The 26,484-nt window shown below is 27.2% G+C and overlaps 1 protein-coding gene across 2 annotated transcripts in view; it reads left to right on the forward strand.

The window, feature by feature from the left end:
* Positions 1-26,484, forward strand: part of LOC100200022 (choline dehydrogenase, mitochondrial) — a 111,836-nt gene that overhangs the window by 13,714 nt on the left and 71,638 nt on the right. For both annotated transcript variants that reach the window (XM_065791372.1, XM_065791370.1), the window contains exons 3-5: positions 3,721-3,893; positions 13,336-13,841; positions 26,192-26,422. In XM_065791372.1, coding sequence (XP_065647444.1) covers positions 3,721-3,893; positions 13,336-13,841; positions 26,192-26,422 — 910 coding nt within the window. The remainder of the gene's footprint in view (positions 1-3,720; positions 3,894-13,335; positions 13,842-26,191; positions 26,423-26,484) is intronic.

A 26,484-nucleotide genomic window follows, 5' to 3' on the forward strand; every position in this document is an offset into this window, starting at 1 on the left:
AATTCCCAACCAAAAGCAAAATATCATGATTAATTTTACTTAAAATAAAACTAAAAAATCAAGTAAAATAACTTGTAACTAGGGTAACTTGTAACTTGGTAAAATTTTTAAAGTTCAATCTTTTTTTTTTTTTGGGGGGGGGGGGGTGCTTTTCATTAGAAGTTTTTTCTGGCTAAAAGAAAAGTCTACTAATTCCCCAATTTGCCGACTAGAGATTTTTTTTTCAATTTAATATTTAAATGCCCCAAGAAGTCCGTACGGTCTTATCACAGAGCACCTCGGAAGAGCATTTAATTGGAAGTTTACGCCTCCTTCTTAAGCGATGTCGCAAAACTTGCCCAGAGCTGGGGTTCGAAACACAGATATTTTGTTTCTGAGGCAAGTGCGTTACCACTGCGCCACGGCTGCTCGAAATAATGGCTACGAGAGATTAATAGTAAAATTCCATTTTTCCACGGCTGCTTGAGATTACGGCTGCGAGAGATAAATAGTAAAATTCTATTTTGCCGACTAAAAAAATGGTTCCAATTTGCTGACTCAAGGTACAAAAAGGTCTTAGTTTGCCAACTATTGATACGAAATTTTATATAATGGTGCCTTATGCCTGAGAAAGGTTTAATTATATATATATATATATATATATATATATATATATATATATATATATATATATATATATATATATATATATATATATATATATATATATATATATATATATATATATATATATATATATATATATATATATATATATATATATATATATATATATATATATATATATATATATATAGGTACAACTAAGAGTAAAGCGCAGTGGTAGACGCAGGATATTTTGAGGTAGATACTTGATATTTTGATATTTTAGTAATGGAACTTTCAAGCGACCCAGTAAGCACAAAACATTTTTTAAACGTTTAAAAACGTTCTGTGCTTACTCGGAAAAATACCAAACTTATGTAGGTAAATGCTTAGGTCGAAAGAGGTTGTTGAGAAATATAAAAAGTGGCTGTGTTCGGAGCCTGGGAACAAGTTACCCTAAAATGTTTGCAGCCCTAATCTGAAATGTTTATAAAACATTTTAATATATCTTATACTAAATATAATTGAGAGGTTTTTAAATAATATTTTAGTTATCAAAAGTAAAAAATGTATAACCCTCTCAATATGGAAAGGGTGGAAAATTTAATTTACAATATATTTAAAATTTAATTCAATATATTTACAATCCCATTCAATAAGCGAAAGGCGGAAAATGTCTTAACTTTTATTAAAAGAAAATAAACGAAACTTATAACCTGTCAATGAATATAAATTAATGTTGTAAATTAAAATAATTTTATAACTCACTGCCCTCGTAATTGGGGCTGGGGCAGCAAACCTTTTAGGTTATTTTATTTTCAGGCTTCAATTATCTTACAAAAATATATCTTTAAAGATCTTTTCCAAAAATAAATATATATTTTTCGATTTTTTTCTGATATATTTCTGAAACCAAACTTAATTCTGAATTTAAAAAATATTTTTTAAAATAAAACTTAGTTCTTGAGGTACTGAAGGTTTCCTTCGACAGGGTAAATTTAAGCTGCTTAACAACACGAATAGCAATCAATAACGTAACTAGGGAACCCAGCGAGGTAGTGTAGGTCCTGAAGCTTAGGGAGACCGCAGGGAGTATCGAATCTTACTCGTATTTTTCACACTATATATACAATTTCAATTTTTTGAGTAGGTATGAATAGTACGAATCTCTGTTTAAAAAAAACGATTTTTTTATTTTATTACTTTTCACGTATTCTTAAATGTTCTGGTTGTAGGAAAGTAAACAAGTTTTTTATAAGTTTACAAGAAATTTACTTTTTTTTTTGGCGCAGTATTAAATGATGGGATTTGTTATCAATTTTCGGTGGGGAGTCGGAAAAAACATCAAAAAAAAAATTAAGCTCAACAAGATGGTCCTTATGAATTAAATATTAATTAGCTATGAAGTTACGTTTTTTAGATACAAAAGTTATTCAGATATAAAAGTATTTTAGATAAAAAAGTTACTTAAAGATACTGTATATTTAAAACATTAACAGAAGTTTCTTTAAAAAGTTCAAAAAGAGAAGAACAAACTGACGCTCTAAAATTAAGAGACAAAATATTAAACTTTGAATTTGTGTTTATTTGGGTAATTCTATGTCACATATTAACAAACGTAAATTATGCTTGAAAAGACTTTCAAGCATAATTTACGTTTGATAATTTATTAAATTTATTTAATTTAAAACAAAGCGGCCTCGTTATCGTTATTCGGCCTCTTTATAAGGTAATCTGAAGTTCAAGATTAAATTAGAGGCTACTTTATTTTTAGTAACTCAGTGGGTACTGGATGTAACTAAGACCTTCTTTTAAACGTTTTAGACGCCTTCTGAACGTGTTTCAAACATTGTGGACGTCTTTTGCACGTTTAAAAGACGTATTTTTTAGTTCTTAAGCCACAGCAAAGTGACAAATAAAACCAACTTTTAATTTGAAAAGCCAATCCAAAGTATAAAAAAATCTTGAATACCTTCTTTAAAAATATATTTAAAAAAAAGCAGAAGTAAAGAATTCTAAAGAATTCTTTTTACAATAGTGTCAGCATATTCCACAATATGTGGAAAAAATACGCTGAAAAAAAAGTTTAGATTAATATATTTTATGGAACCAAAGGTTTTGTTATTGTGCTAATTAGTGATAAACTTACAGAAAAGGAATAAGTCTTTAAATTTGTGCAACCTCAATATAAGACATTAAGACATTCTTAAATGTTTTATTCTGTCCTTAATAGAATTTTGAAAGGTATTAATATTATGAAGACTTACGTCTGAAGATAGAATAGCTGTTATGAATTTGAAGATTTTTTTATAGTCATAAGTGAGGTAAAAATAGTTTTTAATATTAAGTATGCTTTCCTGAAACAAAATTTTAAGGTTCGTTTTTTTTCAAAAAATATTTGAAGCAGAAATTCTTTTGCTAATTTATTAAACAAATGCTATTTACATAATAAATTGTGTCTTATCAACTGTCAAAACAGTGTAGATGTCAGAAAAGCACTTCTAATAAACATGCAATATTATAATATACTATAAGACTGCAGTAATGTGTACGTTTGTACACATAGAGTGGGAGGGGCTATAGTACCTTGAAAACAGGAATCATTGTTTTACTTTGCTTAAGTCAAATATAGGTTTATTCAAGTTGTTTTTCTTGGTCCCTAGAATTTCGATTTACGGATAACATTTCATCAATAAAGTGTACCCAATAACGTCTAAACCACTAAAGTAAATTTACATAACGCCCGTTAATTTTTAATGATCTATATGAAAGTAAATCTAACTTTAAATATAATTTGCGCTAAAAAATGGCTATTTAAGTGAACCTTATTTCAAAACTAAACAGGACTACTTAAAATTACATAAACTTGCTCCCAATATCTGTAATAAAATCGTATCACAAAACAAAAATACAATTTGTCAAAAGTATAAATTGCTTTTAAAAACTAATTAAAAGGAACCACTTTAGAGTGTTAATGATTCCTTTTTATTTTATTAACGTTTTTTTTTTAATTAAATTTATTAACATTAATTAAATACAACAATACAACAATTTTTTTTTAATTCAAGAGCTCAGAAAGCATATTATTCTTAGTATAATTTAAACAATCAAATAATTATCAATTAATTTTTTTAGAGTAATTTATTGGCCGCGAGGAAGAGTATGGGGTGGATCATCAGCACTTAATGCAATGATGTATGTACGTGGACATCCTCAAGACTTTGACCGATGGGAAAATGAAGGTGCTAAGGGATGGTCATACAAAGATTGTTTGCCATACTTTAAAAAGCCAGAAGGCTATTCTTTAGGTATTTTATATACGTGCATATATATATATATATATATATATATATATATATATATATATATACATATATATATATATATAACTATTATTATTGTTGTTATTATTATTATTATTATTATTATTATTAATATTATTATAAACTTTCTACAACAAAATTAGTTAGAATCTAAAACAGGACATCTAGCAAGGCCTTGTTATAGTAGACTTAATTACCGTGGTTCAACGCAAATTATTGTATTTGTTTTAAAATTGAGATGCAATTCTATTAAGTCGGTAGTTATGTCTATGGAAGCAAATTAAAATTTCTCAGACAATGTTGTGGATATTGTTTTGTAAGTTTCCTGCAGGACAATTTAAAAAACCAGCAAAAATTGTAATTGTGTTTAGGAACTTGACTTTATTAAAGTTCTTGTTTTTGAAATACTGAATCAAAGCCCCTCTCGTTATTTGTTCTGAACGTGTAGTTAGTGACGAATTTGCAAATAGAGACTTGTAATTTACGTTTTTTTAACTGAGGATCTAGTTTAGTGGCTCTTCGTTGAATTTTTCCATGTTGTTCATTATCTTTCTTTGATAAGGGGCTAAACACTAGAGTGCAGAAGTCAAGCAGCAGGCGTACATAGGTAGTCTATAGTTTTATAAACATTATTGGATTCCAATTTATAAAAGCTTTCTTAAGAATGCCAAGCATCTGTTTAGTTTTTAATGCTGCATTGTTTATTTAACTTTTATTAGAACTTATGTTTCTTGTTAAAATAAACTTATTGTGACTTTTCAATACAGACGTTTTCAAAAAAAAAAAAAAGAATATTTGATGAATCAAGCGTACCAAAATAGTTTAAAACATCAAAACCACAATAAAATACCATTACTTTGCATTTATGCATACTGAATTTCATGCTCAAAAATTTAAACCAATCTAGTGAACAGACATAACTCAATCTAATGAGTGACCTTTTGAACTTGATTATGATAAGATTTCAATTTTTGCAATGAATTTAATATTACAACAAGTAACTTACAGAAGTTAGATAAAAACTCACGCATGTCATTAATAAAAAGTAAAAACAAAAGTGGAGTGAAAACCTAGCCTTGAGGAATTCCACATAGTGCATCTATCCAATCAGAGGAGAAGTCGCCAAGAGCAATACGTTTTTTTCTATTTCTCAAATATTCTTTTATCCAATTAAGGATAATGTCATAGAAGCAGTATCCTTTAGTTTCATGAGAAGAAAAATGTGTGAGACACGCTTTATTGAAGTCTAAAAAGAATTAGTAATACAGAGCATCGATCAATAAGAGTTTTGGTAATACTGTTTAATACTTCTGAAAGATTAGTTGCACACATTATCACAAAAATTTTTATATTATTATCATGTCCAAATTATATATTGACTCATAGTCTACTAAAATCTCCATGTTCTTTGCGGCAAAGTTTTTTTAAACGAGACTATACCGATTGCAAATTCATTTTTATAAATGTGTATGGTTGGCACAAGAAAGTATCATTTAAAAAGCAATCAAAGTCCATTTGCAAATTATACATAACTATGCGCGAACTATTTATGAAAAAACGTTGATTTGGTAAAAAAAAGTTACGCTGCTCAGTTTGATCCTTTTTTAGAGGATACTATCTTTTTTAAAGAATCGTAACAATTTTTTAATATATATTTAATATGAGCAGTTCATAGATATAACAGCAGGTAATTTTATACAACAAATGATTACATAAAATTTTCTGCCATTACTATACAAAAAAACTAAATATTTTTCCATCAGTATTAATTCTACTTCTGATATTAGCCATATAGATTATCTGTGTTCATTTTTCGGTATGTTTAAAACAATGACTGCGAGGTAGAAAGAGTGTTAGATTTTTTATCCAACTCTGGCCATAAATCTGAAGAATTAGCAGATGCTATACTTTTAGATTTAGAATTGCATGGATTTGATATAAACAATAGTCGTGATTACGATTACAATATGTCTAACATGTCTGGTAGGTATACAGGACTTCAAAGTTTGCATTAAAGAAGTTAATCCTTTAGCTATATTTTTACCTTGCTTGACACACTCTTTAAATCTTGATGGTGGATGCGCTGTAGACTGTTGAAAAATGCTTCCAAACTTTTTATTTTGCTTCAAAATATCTATAAATATTTCATTGTTTCTACATTTAGATAGAAAATACCTTAAAACAATTTAATTAAAACAAAAAACGTATCACTTAAAAAACTATCAGATACCAGGTGATCAGCAAGATCTGATGCAAGTTTAAACAAAAAGTTGGAATGAAATAATTGATATACAGTCTTTTATTAAAGATAAAAAATCAAAAAATTCAATCACAAGATCAGAAACTAATGGACTATCTGAAAACGATATATATTGGCCACTCCATTGGGTGATATACTAGAAGGATTCAGCAAAACTAGTAAACAATTGCAGTCAGTTAAGATTAATTTAGAAACAGTTATAATTTTATACAAATCGTGAATTCGATATAGATTAGATCCGAGTAGCATGTTTGATATCTATAATAAGAGAGAGAGCAATTAATTAATCGGGACACAAAAAATATTGAAAAATACTCAAAAGAAAAAGAAAATTAACTGCAGATAAAAAAAGAAAAGGATAAACAAATTTTGAAATTCGAAACTCTTTAAGGATTTTTCCATAATATGCTATTATTGATAAACTACATTCTAAACTAAAACTTAAAAAAACTAAAAGAAAAAAGTTGTGTTATGATAAAGCCAATAAAAAGTTTAAATTTTTATTTCAAATTATAATACTATCACCATCAGAAATTTACAAAAAAGCAGAAATTCTTCAAGAAATATATAAATAAATAATCTTTCAACTTTATTTTCCAACGAGTGAATACAATTCAGAAGTTATTTAATGAACTTAACTGAAAAGATAAGACCTAAAACTATAATAGATGTTTGTAAAATGATCAGAAATGATAAACTTCAAAAACTATATAACTATCCTTAATGCTATATCTATTATAAGTAGATACAGCACTAAGGATATTTCTATCCTGCCCAACGTCCAATTGTTCAGCTAAGAGATCATCTTTAGTATTAAAGAGGGTAAAGTCTTATTTGAGGATGACTGGTGATTGTCTTAAAGGTTAGCAATTCTATCTATTGAATCTGCACTTACCCACTTACCATAGATATGAACTTATAAATATAAATACATTAATAAAACAAAAATATATAAATAGTGTAAATACATTTATAAAACAAAACTCACGTAGAAAATTATATAGATTTTTTAATGTTAAGTGAGATTAACTTAATATATATGTTTACATTGAAAATGTTTTTGTTTTTTTAATAATCACCCCATATCAAAGCTTACAGTTATTTGTAAAGGAGGGCGCCTAAAAAATTAGTGCCTTTAGGCGGCCTCTTTTACAAATAACTTTACGTCTCTGCTGGCAATCTTAGGTTATTTGTGATTGGAGGAAACAAATTATAAAGATGATAATTAAAATAATCTGCAATAGATTTTTATCAACCACTTGATTACGATTTTATTCAAAAGAAGAAAGAATTTCCCTTTACGAGATTTTTAACTGTTCATATATTAATAGAGGCATTTTGGATTGGATTTAAATTTAAAATAATTTAACTTTTACATTTGTTGTTATCTGTTGTAACTAGCTTTTAATTCTAGGATTAAATCATTTAGAACAACATTTATTGTAACAAAATTTAGTGATATATTTAGAGATATATAATTAACACAGTTTATTGTATTCAAGATGGAAAAGTTTGAAACATTACTCAGTTGACTTACCATTAACTAAATTAACCCAATCGACAGCATTAAGACATTTAATAAATTCAACGTAATTTCCTTTGCGGTTATACTACTTGATTTTGTTAAAGCGAATTGATTTGACCGGTTTTTTTTAAAATTTAAACTCCCCAAAAAGGGTTATTTTTGTGTGCAACTGAGAGAAGGTCTGACATTGATTTTATCGTTACGATCTGGATCATTACAGAGGATAAGGTCGTGAAAATTATATAAAAAAATTAACTCTATATGTATATGTATAAAAATATATATATATATATATATATATATATATATATATATATATATATATATATATATATTTATAAGGTATATATATCACATATATATTATAAGGTATATATATATATAATATATATAAGGTATGCATATATATATATATATATATATATATACATATATATATATATATATATATATATATATATATATATATATATATATATATACATATATATATATATATATATATATATATATATATATATATATATATATATATATATATATATATATATATATATATATATATATATATATATATATATATATATATATATATATATATATATAGGGTGTCCCAAAAAGTGTATACACACTTTAAATAATTGCATTATGGGGTTTATTATGGTTCGAGCACTTTTTACCATGCAAAAGATTCTTAAAATATCATTCTATTGTCTTGTTATCACATGTTCTCAAACTGATGTCCGCTCTGCTGACAACGCGAAGCGATGGAATAGCACACATAATGGAACAATTCCCTTGGGATATTCATACATTCATGTTCAATGGTTGCCCTTAATTGAACAACTATTGCAGGTTTCTGTGCGTAGACTTTGTTCTTTAGGTATCCCCATAAAAAGAAGTGTAGTGGTGTGAGGTCTGGTGAAGGTGGAGAATATTAGACAAAACCTCTCCGTCTAATCCACCTGTTTGGCAAGGTTTTATCAAGAACGGATCTAACATCGCGATGTTAGTGTGGAGATGCCCCATCTTGCTGCAAATAAAACTCATCCTGTTCAAAGACTATTGCATCAAGTTCACGTAAAAAGGACCAGTCACTATAGCGTCAAAAAAGAAAGGTCCAATTAATCCTTTTGAAGATAAGTTTCATGATGTGCTGGCCAGATGATTTTTAAATGCTTACCTCACGACTATGTATATATGAAATCAAATTATAGAAACTGAAAAAATATCAAAATATTTTTAATGTTTAAGGCTAAATTTTTTAATATGTTGATTCCAGTTTTACAAATTTGGAGATAATTTGCAGCAAAATTATTCTTATTAGAAACTCGGTGTAAAGGGATTAACTTGAAAGTTACAGAGGGTAAAGAATGCCAAGCCTTTTTCAAAATTGACCAAATTTAAAAAAAAATTTTTCAACAATTTTTAAATCCCAACCACTTGGGTTAGTTGATTGGTTGGATACAAATGATTTTACGCTGAAAAACAGTTTTTGAAACCCATTTTTAAGGTCCCCGCTTTTACAATTTGTGCCCCAAAGCCCCCACTTGTTTAACCAAAAAGCGGGGACTTTAAACATTGAAGTAAAACACCAATTTTTTTTTCTATAAACTCTAAAATGCCTAAATATTTACTTGGAATTGCTTGGAAATTTAATTTTTAAAAAAAATTGATTAGTTTGACCCTGGAAAAATGGGCGAAACGTTCTATTTTTAGGTAAATTTATTGATATACCAATTGACCAATTTTTTATCTCTCGAACTTTCCGTAACAAATTTTTTCAAACTCTTGTTTACGAAGATTAATTTAAACTAAAATTTAAATTTAAAATGAATTTCTAATATAGGGACCCCCTATAGGAGGACTACTGGTGGGTGGTGGAGGGGTTCGCTTCTTTCCCCCTTTTTCCTGCCCCTCACTCATTCGTCCATTTTTTTTTTTTTTTTTACAGTATATTTAAGTACTATCTACCTTGAAGTCTTATTTTTACATAAAGTTTGATTAGATTTGAAAAATATGCGTTTTAATGAAACAATTTTATTTTGCTCAATCTCATGTAGCTGGGATGGTTAAGGTAGAAAAAATAAATTTTCTGTTAAGAAAAATATATAACAACAATGTTTAAGTCAACAATGATAAATTAGTAAATAATCAAGACAAAGTTTTCTTCAAAACAGTTTGTAAAACTATAACTTAAGAAACCCTTCCTTATGTTTTTGGTAAAAGAATCAAATAAATTTTCTCCAAAATATGCATTGTAAGCGCCATTTTTTTTGCCACTCTCCGTTGTTTGTCCTTTAACTCTCTGAATAGATCTCTACTTTGCTGAACGGCCGACATATCTTGCATGTCCTCTTCATTTTGAACAGAATTAACAAATTCTGACAGTAGCTTAACTACCTGTTCAGAGCAGTCGTTGACTACATATATTCGGCGAATAAATTCAATGAAAGTTTTAAATTGCCCAATAAAGTCTTAAAAACATGAATGACGGTTCAGCTAAGGTTTATAATCGCCTTTACTTAAATTAACAATCCGAAATAAACCACGAGTTCCTACAAACCAACTGTATTAATACGTGTGTAGAATATTCGCCGAATATATAACAGGTTGTGAGAAAAGAACTTTTGCAAGTTTTCTTTCTCGTCATCTTCAAGTTCTTTATTTCCAAGACATAATGAAAAAAAGGTTTGATCCAAATACCAACTATATCTCTCCATTAATTTCAATATTTCTTCAATTCCCTCTAGTACAAAATTAGCTCTTGGATCATAAAATTCTACCCAACTTTTATACTGGAACATCTGCCAGCATTCTTTTATATCTTGAAAAGATGCATAGGAAACTAAAGAAGAACGCACAAATTACAGTATATAATATAAAAATAAATTCTGCCATTTTACTGATTTCTTTTTGTAAACAACCTGTCAATTGGTAGGGTAACTGATTACTTGAAACTTGAATTTTAAGTTAATATATACACTTTGCCATAAAATATGCATGGGAGACTTACCCGGAGCATAAACATTAATGCTTACATCTGGACATAAGTAGGTGAGTCTAAGTTCTACTAGTTTTTTATAATCACCTCTTGGAAATACTAAATTGGCAAGTGCGTATTTGCAAAAATGAACAGTTTCTTCAATCTGTTTTTCTAGATGCGCTCCTATAACTTCAACTTTTTCAAACTTTTTGAAATTTAATTTATCCTTTGTTGCGTTCCAATTAGCGTGGAAATCTTTGAACATCAGATTTTCAGGAGCATAAGTTTTACTAATGAGAACTTTTTCCACAAAATGTTTAGTGGAGCTCGTAAACATGTCTACGACATGCAAACTGTAGTATAATTGAGCTCTGTGTTTGACAGAATCTAATGTTTGTGCCAGATTATTTTCTTGTATTAGTTGCAGTTGTGTCAATGCGCAGACCCTTTATATAAGTTCTTAGCTTATTTTCATCCAAACTGTTTGCTAAAGTATCATGATGAGATTTTCCAGTACCATGCTAAAGTATCATGATGAGATTTTCCAGTACCGTGTTCCGTTGGCAGAATGCCAAGAAGCTTTAAATCAACATCAATATTTACAAGAACAGCAAAATGATCTCTTTTTCGTTTTGTACCGGTAGTGATAACCTGCAAAATTTTTCCATGAAAGTGTGCGATTTTTGGAAATTTACTTTGCATTGCAGCTTTTATTATATCTTCTCGATACTTAGCTGCACTTGTACTTACTGCTTTCTTTTTTGCACGTCTGATGATGGATTTAGAAAGTAAGAAACCTGTAAAACTGCCCTCAGAAGTAACTTCTATGTCAGAGAGCAAGTGTATCATATTTCTAAATGATATGTTTTTAGAAACACCTGCAAGCGTAATTTCTTTTGCAAGTTTTTTAGATATACTGTTAAAGCACTAATGTCTGACTTAATCTTGTTAGCCTAATAGTTGGAATCCTGACAGGAAGAGACCTCACTTTGCTCTGATATTAAAAACTCAGTTTTCTCAGTTTGATCCTCTTGTCGCTCAATAAATGTTAATTGTCGCAATCTTCTTTCTTCTATCTTTTTCATCTTTCGGTAATATGCTAAATCCTTTTAACCAAGTGCAATTTTACGTTTCGTCATTTGATCTTTTAAAAATTGTTCATCTGACTTGTGAATCTAGGTTGTTTCCATGTTTCTGCTTTAAAATTGAGAAAAAATCAGGTTTTCCCATCCAAAAAACTTTCTTTACATTTTATGAGAGGATGTTACTTGCTAATTCTGCTGCGCTGCCTTTTTTATTTATTTATTTTTTTTCAATGTTGCCCATTTTTCAATTAGATCATTTAGTAGCTACCTAGAACACATAATATTTATTGAATTTTTTTCTAATAGCTTTAAAAGTTTTTAATGTAGCCTCATATCAGAGACAGTGAAACGAGTCAAGTTAACAAATTAATATAAGCAAAATTGAAATTCGGTAAAAATAAAAAAACTATAATTATATATTATTAAGCAAACCTAATGTGCTTGTCATGTAATATACCGTCGTTATATCCTCTATCGATCCACGCTTTCTTTTTAGCAAAAAGGATGCAGTTCTGAGGACATATTGCTAAAAATGTCTCTGAAAGTGATCTCGTGTTTTTTGGTAGCATCTTTTATTTTTTTGTAAATCTTTTTATTTTAGATTTTAAAGTAAAAGTTTAAATTTTTTAATAAAAAAAATATTCTTAGCTTTAGTAAAAGTATCGCACGATTTCGTTTTTTAATCGTTTTCTAATTTATTTAGAATAAATAGTTCGAAAAGTAAAGATTGTTTTTGTTTGTGAAGTGAGTTATATTTGATCGTAATCTTTTCTAATTTTTTTAGAATAAATAGTTCGAAAAGTAAAGATTGTTTTTGTTTGTGAAGTGAGTTATATTTGATCGCAAGCGTCATTCTATTTAAATATACTTAAAAATAATACTAAGTTAGTGCGTTTTAAACAATTTTTCATGGTCTAAAAAAAGTAAATATTTTTTTAATGTTAACTTCCTAACCAATTCCAAATTAATACTTAGGTCTTTTAGAGTTCATAGAAAAAAAATTGGTGTTTTATTTCAATGTTTAAGGTCCCTGCTTTTTGGTTAATAACGTGGGGGTTTCGGGGCACAAATTGTAAAAACGGGGACCTCAAATACGGGTTTCGAAATTTTTTTTTCAGCGTAGTATCATTTTTATCCAACCAGCCAACTAACCCAGGTGGTTGGGATTTAATTTGAAAAAATTGATGAAAAATGACGCTCCCTAATATACAGCCAATAATATTGGCTATTTAATATATTATATTTTTGTATATTGAAATAAAATTTATTCTATATACCGTTCTTATTTATATGATCTTAATAGTGACAGGTGAAAAAAAAATTTTCAAAAAATTTAAAGGAATACTTTTAGACTTACGTTTGATAAATAAAAATTAAAAAAGCGTCATTTTCAGTTTAAAATGGTTAAACATTTTTTTCAGAATTGTTTGATTTAATTAAATTAGTTTTGCAATATTTATTTTTTATGACTATTTATTTTCATACTAATTTTCATACATATTTTCATTTTTTCTCTTTTACTTGTTTAATTTTAATTTACTTTTTTATTCTTTTTGTTTTCTTTTTTGAAGGGGAAGATCAGTATAGAGGTGGAAATGGCCCTTTACTAGTAAGCGGAGGCTCAATAGAAAATCCTCTCGGACAAGCGTTTTTAGAAGCAGGTCAGCAAGCTGGTTACCCATATACCGAAGATTTTAACGGCTATCAACAAGAAGGCATGGGAAAATACGATAGAACTATTTACAAAGGAAAAAGATGGAGTACATCGCAGGCTTACCTTCACCCTGCATTAAAAAGAAAAAATTTAGATGCTCAACATGGAGCTTTTACAACCAAAATTTTGTTTGAAGGTTCAAAAGCAATAGGTGTTGAATATGTTCAAAACTCTGTGATTCGAAAAGCAAAAGCAAACAAAGAAGTCATCTTGTCTGGAGGAGCTGTTAACACCCCTCAATTGATGATGCTCTCAGGCATCGGAGACAAAGAAGAACTTGCTCGTCATGGTATAAATTGTGTTGCACACGTTCCAGGCGTTGGAAAGAATTTGCAAGATCATCTCGGCGTGTATATTCAACATGTAAGTTTAATTGCATATATTTTTGAAATAAATTTTTCTGAAGCACATTTTGAAAATTTGGATGAACTCGATGCTATTTTAGCTGCCATTGAGCTGCTATTTGTTAGAAACAAACCTCAATTTTAGCTCAAATAGTAGGTTACCTGTTTACATTTATCCTAACCAAAATAAAGAAAGTATATTTATGCATTTTATTGGATGAAACGGTGTATATCGCAAGGTAGTCTGACTTGTCATCTCAACGCCAAACACAAAAATAAGGTTACCAATAAATTTTTATGGTAGGTTTCAAAAGATAATAAAGAATAAGAGAAAACAGAGGCTCTTCTTTATTATTGTAGGTATCAAAATTATTTATATAATAATGAGAAAGCAGAGCTTATTTTTTATTCTAATAATTTACAAAATTTTTTATTAAAGAATAAGAAAAAGCAGAGGTTATTCTTATTCTTTATTTTAGTAAGAAAAGTTTTAAGCTTTTAAGATTTCAAAAAGTTAATGAAAAATTTTATTAAAAACAGCATTTTAAAAAATTCCTTAACTTTGGAACAGAGCATTGAGGAATATTAGTAACTTCTTCTAAAGTAGAAAAAGCAGAGGTTATTCTTTTTCTTTATTCTAGTTGATTGCCAAATAACTTAGTTTAGAATGCAGATAAGTTTGCTAAAGATAAATGCTACCCAGCTAAAACAAGAGCTGAACTTAAAATCAAATAGATATTTTAAAAATGAATGAAGTCAAATCTTATACTTTAGTAAAAAAAAAAGTCTAAATCATCATTTTATGGAAAAGCTGAAAATTTTTACCGCGTTCTCTACAAAATATTTTTTTAAACTTTATTATTTGTATATTTTATATATTTATCTATATTTTTAAACTATATTATTTACTATATAAACTATTTTTTTTAACTATATAACACTAAATAATTTTTAAAATCATAGCCAAAGCTGTAATTTTCTTTTAAGTTTTAAAATTGCAAGTTTTGTCTTTGTTTATCTGACTGCTGCTTTTTTATATTATTTAAATATATATCCCACTACCCACTACATCACTCTCTCACAACATTTTCACTCTCTACAATCTCATTATAGTAGTGTTTTATGGAAAGTAAATAAAAGGTTATTTGCCTCTTCAGTACTGCTGAATACAATAAATCTTATACTATCAATTGCAAAGAAATAGTTTATACTTTAACACAAGACTCTTATGCGCTGGTTATCTTTTTAAAAAATATTTTTTAACTTAATAAAGTCAAAAAGTAACAGAACTTATTTCATTAGAAGATCTTCTTAATCTGTTTATAGAAATTTATATGTTTTTTTTTTAAAGAAAAGTTATAAGCTTTCAAGATTTCAAAAAATTAAACAAAAATTTTATTAAAAACAGCATATTAAAAAGTCCATAACTTTGGAATAAGAGCATTAAGGAATATGAGTAACTTCTTCTAAAGTAGAAAAGTAAATGCAATAAAAAATGGTAAAGCAGAACACTCATTTTTATAATTAATTAATTTCATTTTTATAGTAAAACGATTTAAAGAATTTTTTTTGCTTTGTTTTTGTTGAGGAAAATAAGCTCTACCTAAATATGTGTTCTACCTAAATATGTATTCTACCTAAATATGTATTCTACCTAAATTTGTGTTCTACCTAAACATGTATTCTACCTAAATATGTATTCTACCTAAATACGTAAAAAAAATCAAATAAAACGATTAAAAGTTTTTTAGTAAATTGAATTTATTTGAAAAACAAATGTTAAGATTTACCCGACAATTCAGTTAAAACTGAACTTGTTAAATTATTGGTGATTTAATTAAAGTAACTTTAATAAAAACAATTAATTTACAAATAGAAAACAATTAATTTATATTTTTTTAATTTTAACAATTAAAAAGATAGGATTAATTTACAAAAAAAAAAAAGATTTTACATGTTCAGACATTTTTTTTACCACATCATTTTATTTATGGAAAGGTTGTAACCAGTAATGGTATATATATATATATATATATATATATATATATATATATATATATATATATATATATATATATATATATATATATATAAATTCAAAAATAGTCAGAACAGTGAAACAAATAGAAAATCCAGTAATTCTTTTTTCTCACAATGTTTTTATTAAAAACAATATAATTACCTAACAAAATTACCAATACAAAATATTTTTTATATATTTTAAAACTATTAGCACTAGAGGCCGTTCAAATAATCATCAGTACTACTGATGATTATTTGCAAGGCCTCTAGTGGTAATAGTTTTAAAATATATAAAAAATATTTTGTACCACTTTTTTTATAAATATTTTTTTTTGTATTGACGTTTTGGATTTGAAAACGTTCCTTTTAAAGATATTTAAAGTTCAATTACTGCTTCATTCAATGCAAAATATTAGTGTTTCAATAAGTAACAAATAACGTTGTGTTAATTGAGATGGTGGGCGGAGATTTTTATCAGATTGAGTTAGAGTAAGTTAAGCTTGTGCAGGTTAAGTTTTTAATTATTTCAGCAACTTGTAACTTAGATTATCAATTTTGTTTACATCAAGTGAAAATAAACCAGTATTTTAAAGTCCTTCTATTACTTGTAATCGTGTAAATACTACACCACTTTTAAACAAGTTTAGCTTGAAGCTGAACAAAACTTTCTTTTGATAAATTGCTGCATAGTGTGCTTGCCTAATGCTGTTGTAATAGTTTTTGCGGAACCTTTCTGACATGATAATATACACCCTATCTAATGGTTAAAATTATGTAGCAGAAGTGAGCTGGGAAGCATATTAAATTGATACTATTCTGAATGCATGTTAGTGCAACTTATTATGTTACTAAAACATGTGTACTTGGAGTTTTTTCAATTGTTGGTATAAATAATTTATTCAGCCATTGTATAAATTTTTTATCTTCCATCCGTCCTGACGGTGAGTTGTATATTCAGCGTTTGACTGACCACCTACACAGAGAGCACAAGACAAAAAAAAAACGCCTTTTTATCATTTTGGACGTCTTTCGAATGTTCAAAAGATGTTTTTTTTTAGGTCCCGTGCTCGTTGGGGACTATACGCCACCTGCTGTATAGATGCTGCTTTGACTTGAATATTTTAAATGTTGGAATTGTGGTTCCAGCTGAATTAACGCAATTAGCAACTGTTAAATCATTTTTTGATTATTACCGACAAGTTTCAATGAACGTTTAGCGACGCGTCTGCAAATTATTGATTACCTGCCTTGGTCACCAGAAAACCCAATTTCGTCAAAATTTCATAAATCGCACGAACTATTTTCATTAATACTTGCTACAAGAACTTGCTATTCACATGTTTAGAAATATTTTGCTACAATTTCTTTAGTGTAAGCTACTGCTCTCAGTGTTGATATGTTGTTTGCAGCTCTAATACTTAATTTGTGACTACATCTGATAATAAAATTATAAAACTATTCTTTTTCAGGTAGGCCATTTTTAAATAAACTGGTTTGATTTTTAACTTTTATATAACTGGCAACAATATCTATGATTTGGCTTTGTGTTCTACCAAAACGCCAATCTGATAATTTTGCCATAATTTCTACGAATATTAATTCAATCGCACTACTATTATGTTTTAGCATTTTGAATTGATTTTGGTTTTGGTAATTAAATTAAATTGGTTTAGATTTGGACAGGTATTTGTTGTAGGTAAATTATAATCAAGAATAAGAAATAATAATGTTGCAACAAGATAATTATTAATAGAGTTGAAAAGCTAACTAATTAATTAGATGCAAATAATAGTGTGAAACTTATTCGTGTTCAGTTTTACCCGAACATATTTTCCGCAATTCCGTTATAACTTTTTTCAGGAAATAAGAAATTCATTTCTGAAAAAAAATTCTATATGAGCGTAACTTTTTTTGCAAATATATCTTTTTACTTTAAAGTTATTTCATTTTATTTCTAAATTTTTTTTTATACTAAAATTTAAAAAAGTTAATATTTATGCTCAAACTTTTGAGTTTGATACAAAAACTATTATTTAATTTTTTTTTAATTTTTATGTCGTTTGGTAGACCTAAAATAAAAAAAAACTAACATAAATTTTAACTATTTTATTGATGCCAGTGAATTATTATAGGATAATATCTTAAGTTAATTGGAGATAACTTCAAACACTTTTGCTACTCCTCTCAAAATAACTTTATAAAATGTGAGATTTTGTTTTTCTGCATGCGAAATACCAGGTGCCAAAATTTTGCCAAAATTTAAACTGATCAAGCCCAGACATATTTTGAAATTCAGTAACTTTTTTTAAATATATAAATAAGTTCTTAACGTAATCTTGAGCAGTTAATCTTGAGAAGTTAATCTTGAGAAGTTAATCTTGAGATATTGGTTTAATAAAAATAGCAGCTTTTTTAGATGCGCTGAACTTTCTTTTTGATGATTGTTTTGATAAATTGCAAAACTTAAAATATTTTAAAAAAATTTATAAAGTTTTCACAACATTTCAGTTTTCGTTAAAGTGCATATAAACTTGATTTGAAATACTTTTAAAAAATTATCATTTATAGTAAAGCTTTCACAATACCTCAGTTTTCGTTAGAGTACACATAAACTTGATTTAAAATACTCAGCTTAATAAGTTCCATGAAAATTAAAGTCAGTTTGATTATGTATTTTAGTAACGCAATATTCAATGGCAAACTTTTTGCATCACCCTTTTTTAGCATCAAGATTAGGAACTTTATTTACAACTATATGCATCGTCCGTAGGTCGTCCGTAAGACGTCTCCTAGACGTCCAGACGTCCGTAAGACGTCCAACGGACGCCCCCGGACGAATTATGTAATTTTAGTATATTAATCTTATTAATATTATTTATATAATATTTAAAAACGAATGTTTTCATTTTTTCATTGTTATTTTCAACCTTAATTAATTTTCTACATTTTTTTAGAATTTAAGTTCTGTTCTAATACGTTTGCTTCGCAATATCTTCATAAAGTTATTGCCTCGCAAAAAATAAAACTATAAATAATTATCATTTGTTAATTTTAATGGTTTAAATTTAGCATCTATTAATTCGGATGCAGAAAAATTAAATCAATAAATAGGCCTTAGAAATAAATATAGACAGTTCATTAGAAGATTCACTTTCAAAGAACTGTTTATACCAATATTTATCTAAGAGTTTTATAAAACATATTGTAAAATACTAGATGTTAATGATATTTTTAAATAGAAAAGTTATATTATTTTTATTAATCAATCATTAAGTTAATACCCTTATACTTAATACTCTTATTTCTAGTTTATATTAATGATTTAAATAATTTTTTTAATATCTTAAACTCAATTTTATTTGCTGATGATACTAACCTGTTTTATTCTAATGAAGATATTATTATTTTATTTTTAACAGTAAACAAAGAACTTGATAAACTAAGCCAATGGTTTAAATCCAATAAACTATCCTTAAACATTAATAAAACTAAATACATATTATTCCATCATCCTTCTGAAACAAAAATTTTCCATGGAAACTACCGAATCTTTTTATTGATAATAACTTAATAAAAAGGGAAATATCGTTAAAATTCTTGGGCGTAATTCTAGATAAAAATATTAGTTGGAGAAAACATATAAATGTAATTGAGATTAAAATTTCAAAAAATATTGGTATACTGTATAAAGCTAAACAGTTTTTAAACCAATCTTGTTTGAAATACTTATACTTTTCATTTACGTTTTTGCCTAAACTATGCAACTATATACGTTTTTACCTAAATTATGCAAATATTGCTTGGTGCAGCACCAACGTTACAAAAATAAATAAACTTCTCTGCAAACAAAAACATGCTATTAGGATTATTACAAATGAAGGTCGACTCTCCATACAAAAATACTTTTAAGTATTGTTTTGAAAACATTCAATATATTGAATGTTTTCAAAACAAACTTTATCAAATTCTTATATTTATAACTAAAATTGATAAAAAACCTTTATTTTACTCAATATTTAAAAAAATAAATCATACATACAGCACAAGTTTCTCAAAAAATAACTTTAGTCAATCCAAAACCTATTATTTAGCCACTAAATACACAATTGCAAATCAAAAACCTAAATTATGGAATACACTTTTAAATGATGATCTCAAAACACTCTTTTCGCTTAAGCAATTTAAAACAAATCTTAGGCAAACTCTTCTACTAAACGACAGGGAATTAAAATACAAAACCGTAAAGACTTACCGTAAGGGAGCGCCTTAATAACTTCAAGAAAATGTATATATATATATATATATATATATATATATATATATATAAATATAAATATAAATAAATATATATATATATATATATATATATATATATATATATATATATATATATATATAAATTTGTAACAAAAAAACATGGTGGTTAAAATGATTATTAGATATTACTAATTATTTCTTAACAAAAGAATATAAATAAAAGTAAAAAAACACAATAATTAGAGACAAAAATGCAGTGATTAAGAAGCAACTTTATTTATTTTATTGTTGGGGTTGCCACAACTTGGCAAATAATATCAAAAGGTTGGGGCATCAGAAAGGTTCGGTAACAGTTTTTTGAACATATGATAACAGCTTTTTTCATCGAAGCATTTCATTTTAAATATTGTAAATTGTAAAATTATAAAAACAAAACTTTATAAGCATTGTTATGTTTATAAAAAATATATAAATGTTGAGGAAAATGGGGCAAAGATATCGAATGGGGCAAAATGGCAAGCTTTCCACATAATAAATCAAAACAAATTTTAAAATGGGGGGAAACAAAACTGTATTTATATCTTTTACTTTAAAATACCTATTGGTTTTTTTTTAAATATCATAAAGGTAATTAATAAAATGGCTATTCAGTTAATACTAATGGGTAGTGTCCTTTGCGTGTGACCTTTTTAAAATATTTTTTTGCAACGCATGTTAATTTTCTGCTACCTCTCCCGGTCACGTGATCAAATGACAAATGAACAAATTTTACATTATATTTTTCATTACAAATTTTTCTATTTGCATACTGAAAATTATAACAATGATTTATACGGGCTATAAATCATTGTTATAAAACAAACATACTGATGAAGGGTTTTTGTTTCATGGCTGATTGTTTTGCAATCGCTCAGTGTTTTGAAAACGTTCTTTTTCCTATTTTTGTTTATTTTTAAATGAAACTTAAAATTAAACAAAAATTTAAGTCATTTTTTTAAATAATATTATTTAATATAATTTCCAGGCAATTAAAACACAGCTAAAACACCGCTAATTGAAACCTACTTTTCGATTAAATTAAGTGTTTCACCATTTTTGCTATACTATTATTTAAATGACATCAACGATGGATTTAAGTCATAATGTTATATAGAAAATCAAAAATCAAATTAATCGATTGAATTAAAATGGTAAGCGAAAAGCACGCAACTGCAATTTCAAGTCGCAACAACTTTAAACAAGAGCAATGTATTTAAGCAATTTTTTTGTCAGAGGTGAAGTTCAGCTCAAGAGAAATAGTTAAGCGAAATGAGTTTGATCATTTTTGTATTTTTTGTCTTATAAAACGATGCAAAGACACAGGCTCTGTTGCTCTATGCAAAAAAAAAAAAAAAAAAATAGTGCACAAAAAGTTACAATGCGAAGTTTAATATAACCCATGACAAAAAATCTTTTGTCATGGGTTATATCAAACATATATATATATATATATATATATATATATATATATATATATATATATATATATATATATATATATATATATATATATATATATATATATATATATATATATATATATATATATATATATATATATATGTTTGATATAACCCATATATATATGTTTGATATAACCCATATATATATATATATATATATATATATATATATATATATATATATATATATATATATATATATATATATATATATATATATATATATATATATATATATATATATAGATATATATATATATATATATATATATATATATATATATGTATATATATATATATATATATATATATATATATATATATATATATATATATATATATATATATATATATATATATATATATATAAAGGAAGCTTTACTATTTCTTAATATCTTTTTGTTTTTTTATTTTTACTGAGTTTTCTTGTTTTTATTTGCATTTCAAGTTGTGGTGTTTAACTTTTTTGATATTTCTTTCTTACTATATATTTTTATACTTAGGTTTGCATTATTTAAATTTTGTTTTTAAAAAAAGAATTTCTTAATTTTTTAAAATTGTTTTAAAAAAGCAATGCTGTAGTAGTTCTAAATACTATACTTAATTTTCATTAAACGCTTTTATCTACTTTTTAATTATTTAACTTATTGAGAGTTATTGCTTATTTTTATTGCTCACTTTAATAAAGTACTAAAAAGAATAGACAACGTTGTTTATGCTTCGTTATTTGACAGCTTCGTCAAATTATCTGACAATGGCTGTTAAAAAAGTACTTTTTCACCAACCAGTTCTTTTGCACTAATTATTGTCTTAAAAAATGCAATAAAACGAAGTTTATTAGGAGTTTTAATGTAAATAGTGAATTTTTACTGGTAAGAAATTATATAGTATTTAGTTTCAAATTTTGAAAATTTTTTTTTTTTTTTAAAGTTGGTGGAGTTAGGAATTTTTATTATTAAATTTTACGCAACGTTATAAATGAAAATAAAAGTAAAACCAAAGTAAATTTTATTTTAAAACCTTTTACAATTTTTATTGTAAAAGATTATTTTTTCAAAAGTAGGAGACAGTCACACTAATCATTAACTCTCCCCCTTTAAAAGATACATATTTTAATTAATATGAATAAGGACTGTCTTGTTAGTTACACTAACATACACTGCTATTCACAAATAACTATAAATTATTTATAAGGTGAGACTCAAATAAGTGGTGTGTCAATAGGCCTTAAAAACTGTAAGAAACAAATAATTTCAACTACACTCATCTAATAAAAATTCATAAATTAGTTTAATTAAAAAAACTTCGAAATTTTAAAATAGGGCATTTGTTTGACTAGAGGCGTAACAACAAATTCGGACCCCGCCCCCCTACCCCGCAATTAAATGATTGATCCCTCCCCCCTAAAGAATTTATTATATTATATTTAAAAATAGTTTTATTTACTAGATACAAGTTTTATATTTATATCTAGTTAATAAAACACAATTAATTATATAAATAATATTTATTTTATAAATTAGAAAAAGTAGGGTATGGCAAGTAATAAAGTTTTCTCAAAAAGTTCAAAATAACGAGTGTTTTCTGAGGCAAAAATTTGACACAGAGTTCAACTCTAGAAGCTAATATGATAATTTATGTCAGAAAAGTACATTTTTTTCAAGATGGCAGCCAAAAATAGCCACTACCTCAAACTTTAAGTACTAAAGCCACAACCGTGGCCTCCTTTACCGCTTCTAATAGAATTTCGAATTGCTAAATTCATTTTTACAGTCGTTTCACGCATTCATAAGCTCAATATTCTAATAATCTTGATTTTTCACTGTTAAAAATGACTAGACACCAATACAATATACGATCAACTCTAAAAACTCAAAATTATGCAAAATGTTTAAAAATCATAAACTCGAACCACTTTAATAATCAATATCATTAATCACATAAACAAACATTCACATGTCTTCACAGGACTGAACTAAGTAGTGTATCAATATTGTTGGAAAGTACATTTTCAGGTTTTATTGCGTTACGAATGGAATATCTAACTTCGCTAATTGTAAAATTTAGCACTTTGATTTTTTCAAAACCAAGTTTTATTCATCGTTGCTGTTTGATTTCGGGCGCTATCGTTGGACTTTGGAACGAAATTTCATTGATCATTTGTTTCTCATTGAGCGTGTCAAAGATATGACAGTTTTTAGAGTCGCGGGACTATTGTATTTTTCCATGTTTTTTTACCTTTATTTTTGACGTTTAATCACTTCTACTTGACGAGCCTGTTTCACTGTAGCTAAGTAATCAGTATATAGCTTCCTGACTATTCCTACTTTGCAGTAAGTCCTTGCCCATTTCTAATATTTCTTTTTCTCGCTTCCAGGTATATCTGAAAAATCTGAGTTCAGCAAGTTGTATTTGGTTGTCACAACATTATTTCTAGAAATGGTCTGGATTAAAGTAGTTCCACCACATGCTTTTATGCAGTTGTTTAGCTTTGTGAACTCCGACTAACATCCGAGATTTGTCAGTGGCGCGTGCTCAATTTGCCGTCTGTTCACTCACTTTCAAGATCAGAATCATTCCATACGTCATTAGAGTCTGGATTGATGGCTGGAGAGAGAAAAAGTCCATCTCTTTTAACTATCAAGTCAATGTGTCTATAATTTTAGCCAAAATAGCAGCAAAAAGCTTTCCGTTGTGATAAATTTTCTTTGAAAAAACTCTCGCACACCGCTCCAACTTGAATTATATTAATAGTTCTCGGTCTGTCTGTTTATCTTGTCAATTCTAAGAAATTGCTTGTCGGAAAAATAAACACGTCGCCAATTTGGCATATACTTCTTAACAGGGATTAAACCATTTGTTTTGTATAAAAACTGATACGGCTATTACAAGTTTGTTCGATTTTTTGACAACAATCGCTTCAAAAAAGTCTTGGATTGATTGACTCATAGTTACGAAATCTTTTGCTATTTCAACAAAGAACCCGAAACGATTAGAAACTAAATCTCTGAATCCGTACTGTTTAAAATTTTGAAGATCCATACACTGACTTGCATGACTTGGCGAGAGTAACTTGGCTAATGACAATTTTTCCAAGAGAGTGTATTGAAGTTGACAGAGACGTGAACGCTTTCTATCCAGGTGATATGTCCAAGAGTTTCTAAACCCCTAATCTCTGCTCGGTGACGTAAAATACCTCATTGAATGCATGATTGATGCCCAGTATTAAATGCACGCAGCATTTTAAATTTTTTTTATCCTCAAGACCAAATTTTTTTAACAACATGTTACAATCTCCGGAACGGTCTGACATCCAAAAATTTATAGCAACTTTCACTTTAGCTACTGTAGAGTTCGCCAACACCGCAAAACACTTCAGCTTGAACTCGTAGACTACTGCACTTTTAGATCTTAAATAAGAAGTATTCTCAATATATCCCAATGTTCTCTGCTCTTTGTTTGGACCACTGATTGTAAAGTGGTCCACCTAGATATCGTACAATACGTTCCTGAGACGTTCTATTTCTTAAATATGTTTTGATTTGCTGAAGGATGTTTCTGCACTAGCAACTATCACAGGTATTGTCATCTATAGCAATATTGCTGGGTTTACACCGGCTAAATTGCATTCCATAAAACCTGTATTTGATGAGCAGTATGTTGGCTAAATCTTTTATTGAAGTTGTTTTTGTAATATCATTTTAAAATAAAAATGATTGGATTAATTATTTGGATTTTATTTTTTAAATGTCTCAGTGATTTTGATGTAATATTTTAGCTTTAGATTAAATTAGATCATCTTCCGACAACTTTGTTAAGTTTTGAGGTTGCATGAAATTGAAAAAGATTCGAACTTTTTCAATTTCAGTAAATATTCTTATAAAAAAATTCCACTTAACCCATAAAAATATTTTTTATATTTGGTTTGCCTCTAAAACATAAAACTTACTGCAAATAAAGTAATTTTAAATTTAAATAAACCGTTATTTGATCTAAAATCTTATAACCCAAATTTCAGATAGCCTAACAACGTGGCCGCTTCGTTTAGATATAAGGATCTTATTTTTAAGTTTTTTTAAAGTATAATTTACATTGGTATACATTAAGTATAAATTACATGATACAGAATTACGCAAATAAAAACAAATTTAAAGTTTGATAATTTGTACCTTAATTTTATAGCTTTAGTTTGTTCTTTATTTTTCGAGGTTTATGGAGAAATATATGTTAAAGTTTTAACTATATCTAAAAAGCGTAACTTTATAACTCGAAAGAAACTAATTCTTAAGAACCATCTTCCTCTTTTTATTTATAAATAAAAAATTAGTATCATTTAGCTTATATAAACATTCTTCAAACTTTCTAGCGACTGGACGCCTGGAAGAATGTTAAACTTTTTTGAGTCTTGAACCAAAATTTACTTATCAATGATTGATGTAAGGAAAAAAAAATGCCAAGATGTGTAATACCATTCAAAATTTATTTGATAATCAACAATATTATTTCTCGTATTATGTTTTTATGATTTATAAAACAATTTTTTGCGCAACGCGTAATTATTTTTCAAATGTTTTATAATATTTTTTAGCGTTGTATTCAACCCGTATCATTATATAAGCACAAAAAACCATGGAGGATGCCATTTGATTTTGCAATGTGGCTTTTAAATAAAACAGGAATTTGCAGTACAAACAGTATGGATGTTGGGGCTTTTATTCGCTCGCAAGAAAAATTACCCCATCCAGACATTCAACTAATATTTTTTTCTTATGCTATAAGTGCTCATGGAAAAAAAGAAGAAGAAGGACATAGTTATCAGGTTAATTTTAATTGCTTATGTTAAAATTAGTTGCTTAGTGTTAAAAAAAATGTTTATTATAA

The sequence above is a fragment of the Hydra vulgaris genome, chromosome 02, assembly GCF_038396675.1.
Source record: "Hydra vulgaris chromosome 02, alternate assembly HydraT2T_AEP".
Lineage (NCBI taxonomy): Eukaryota > Metazoa > Cnidaria > Hydrozoa > Anthoathecata > Hydridae > Hydra > Hydra vulgaris.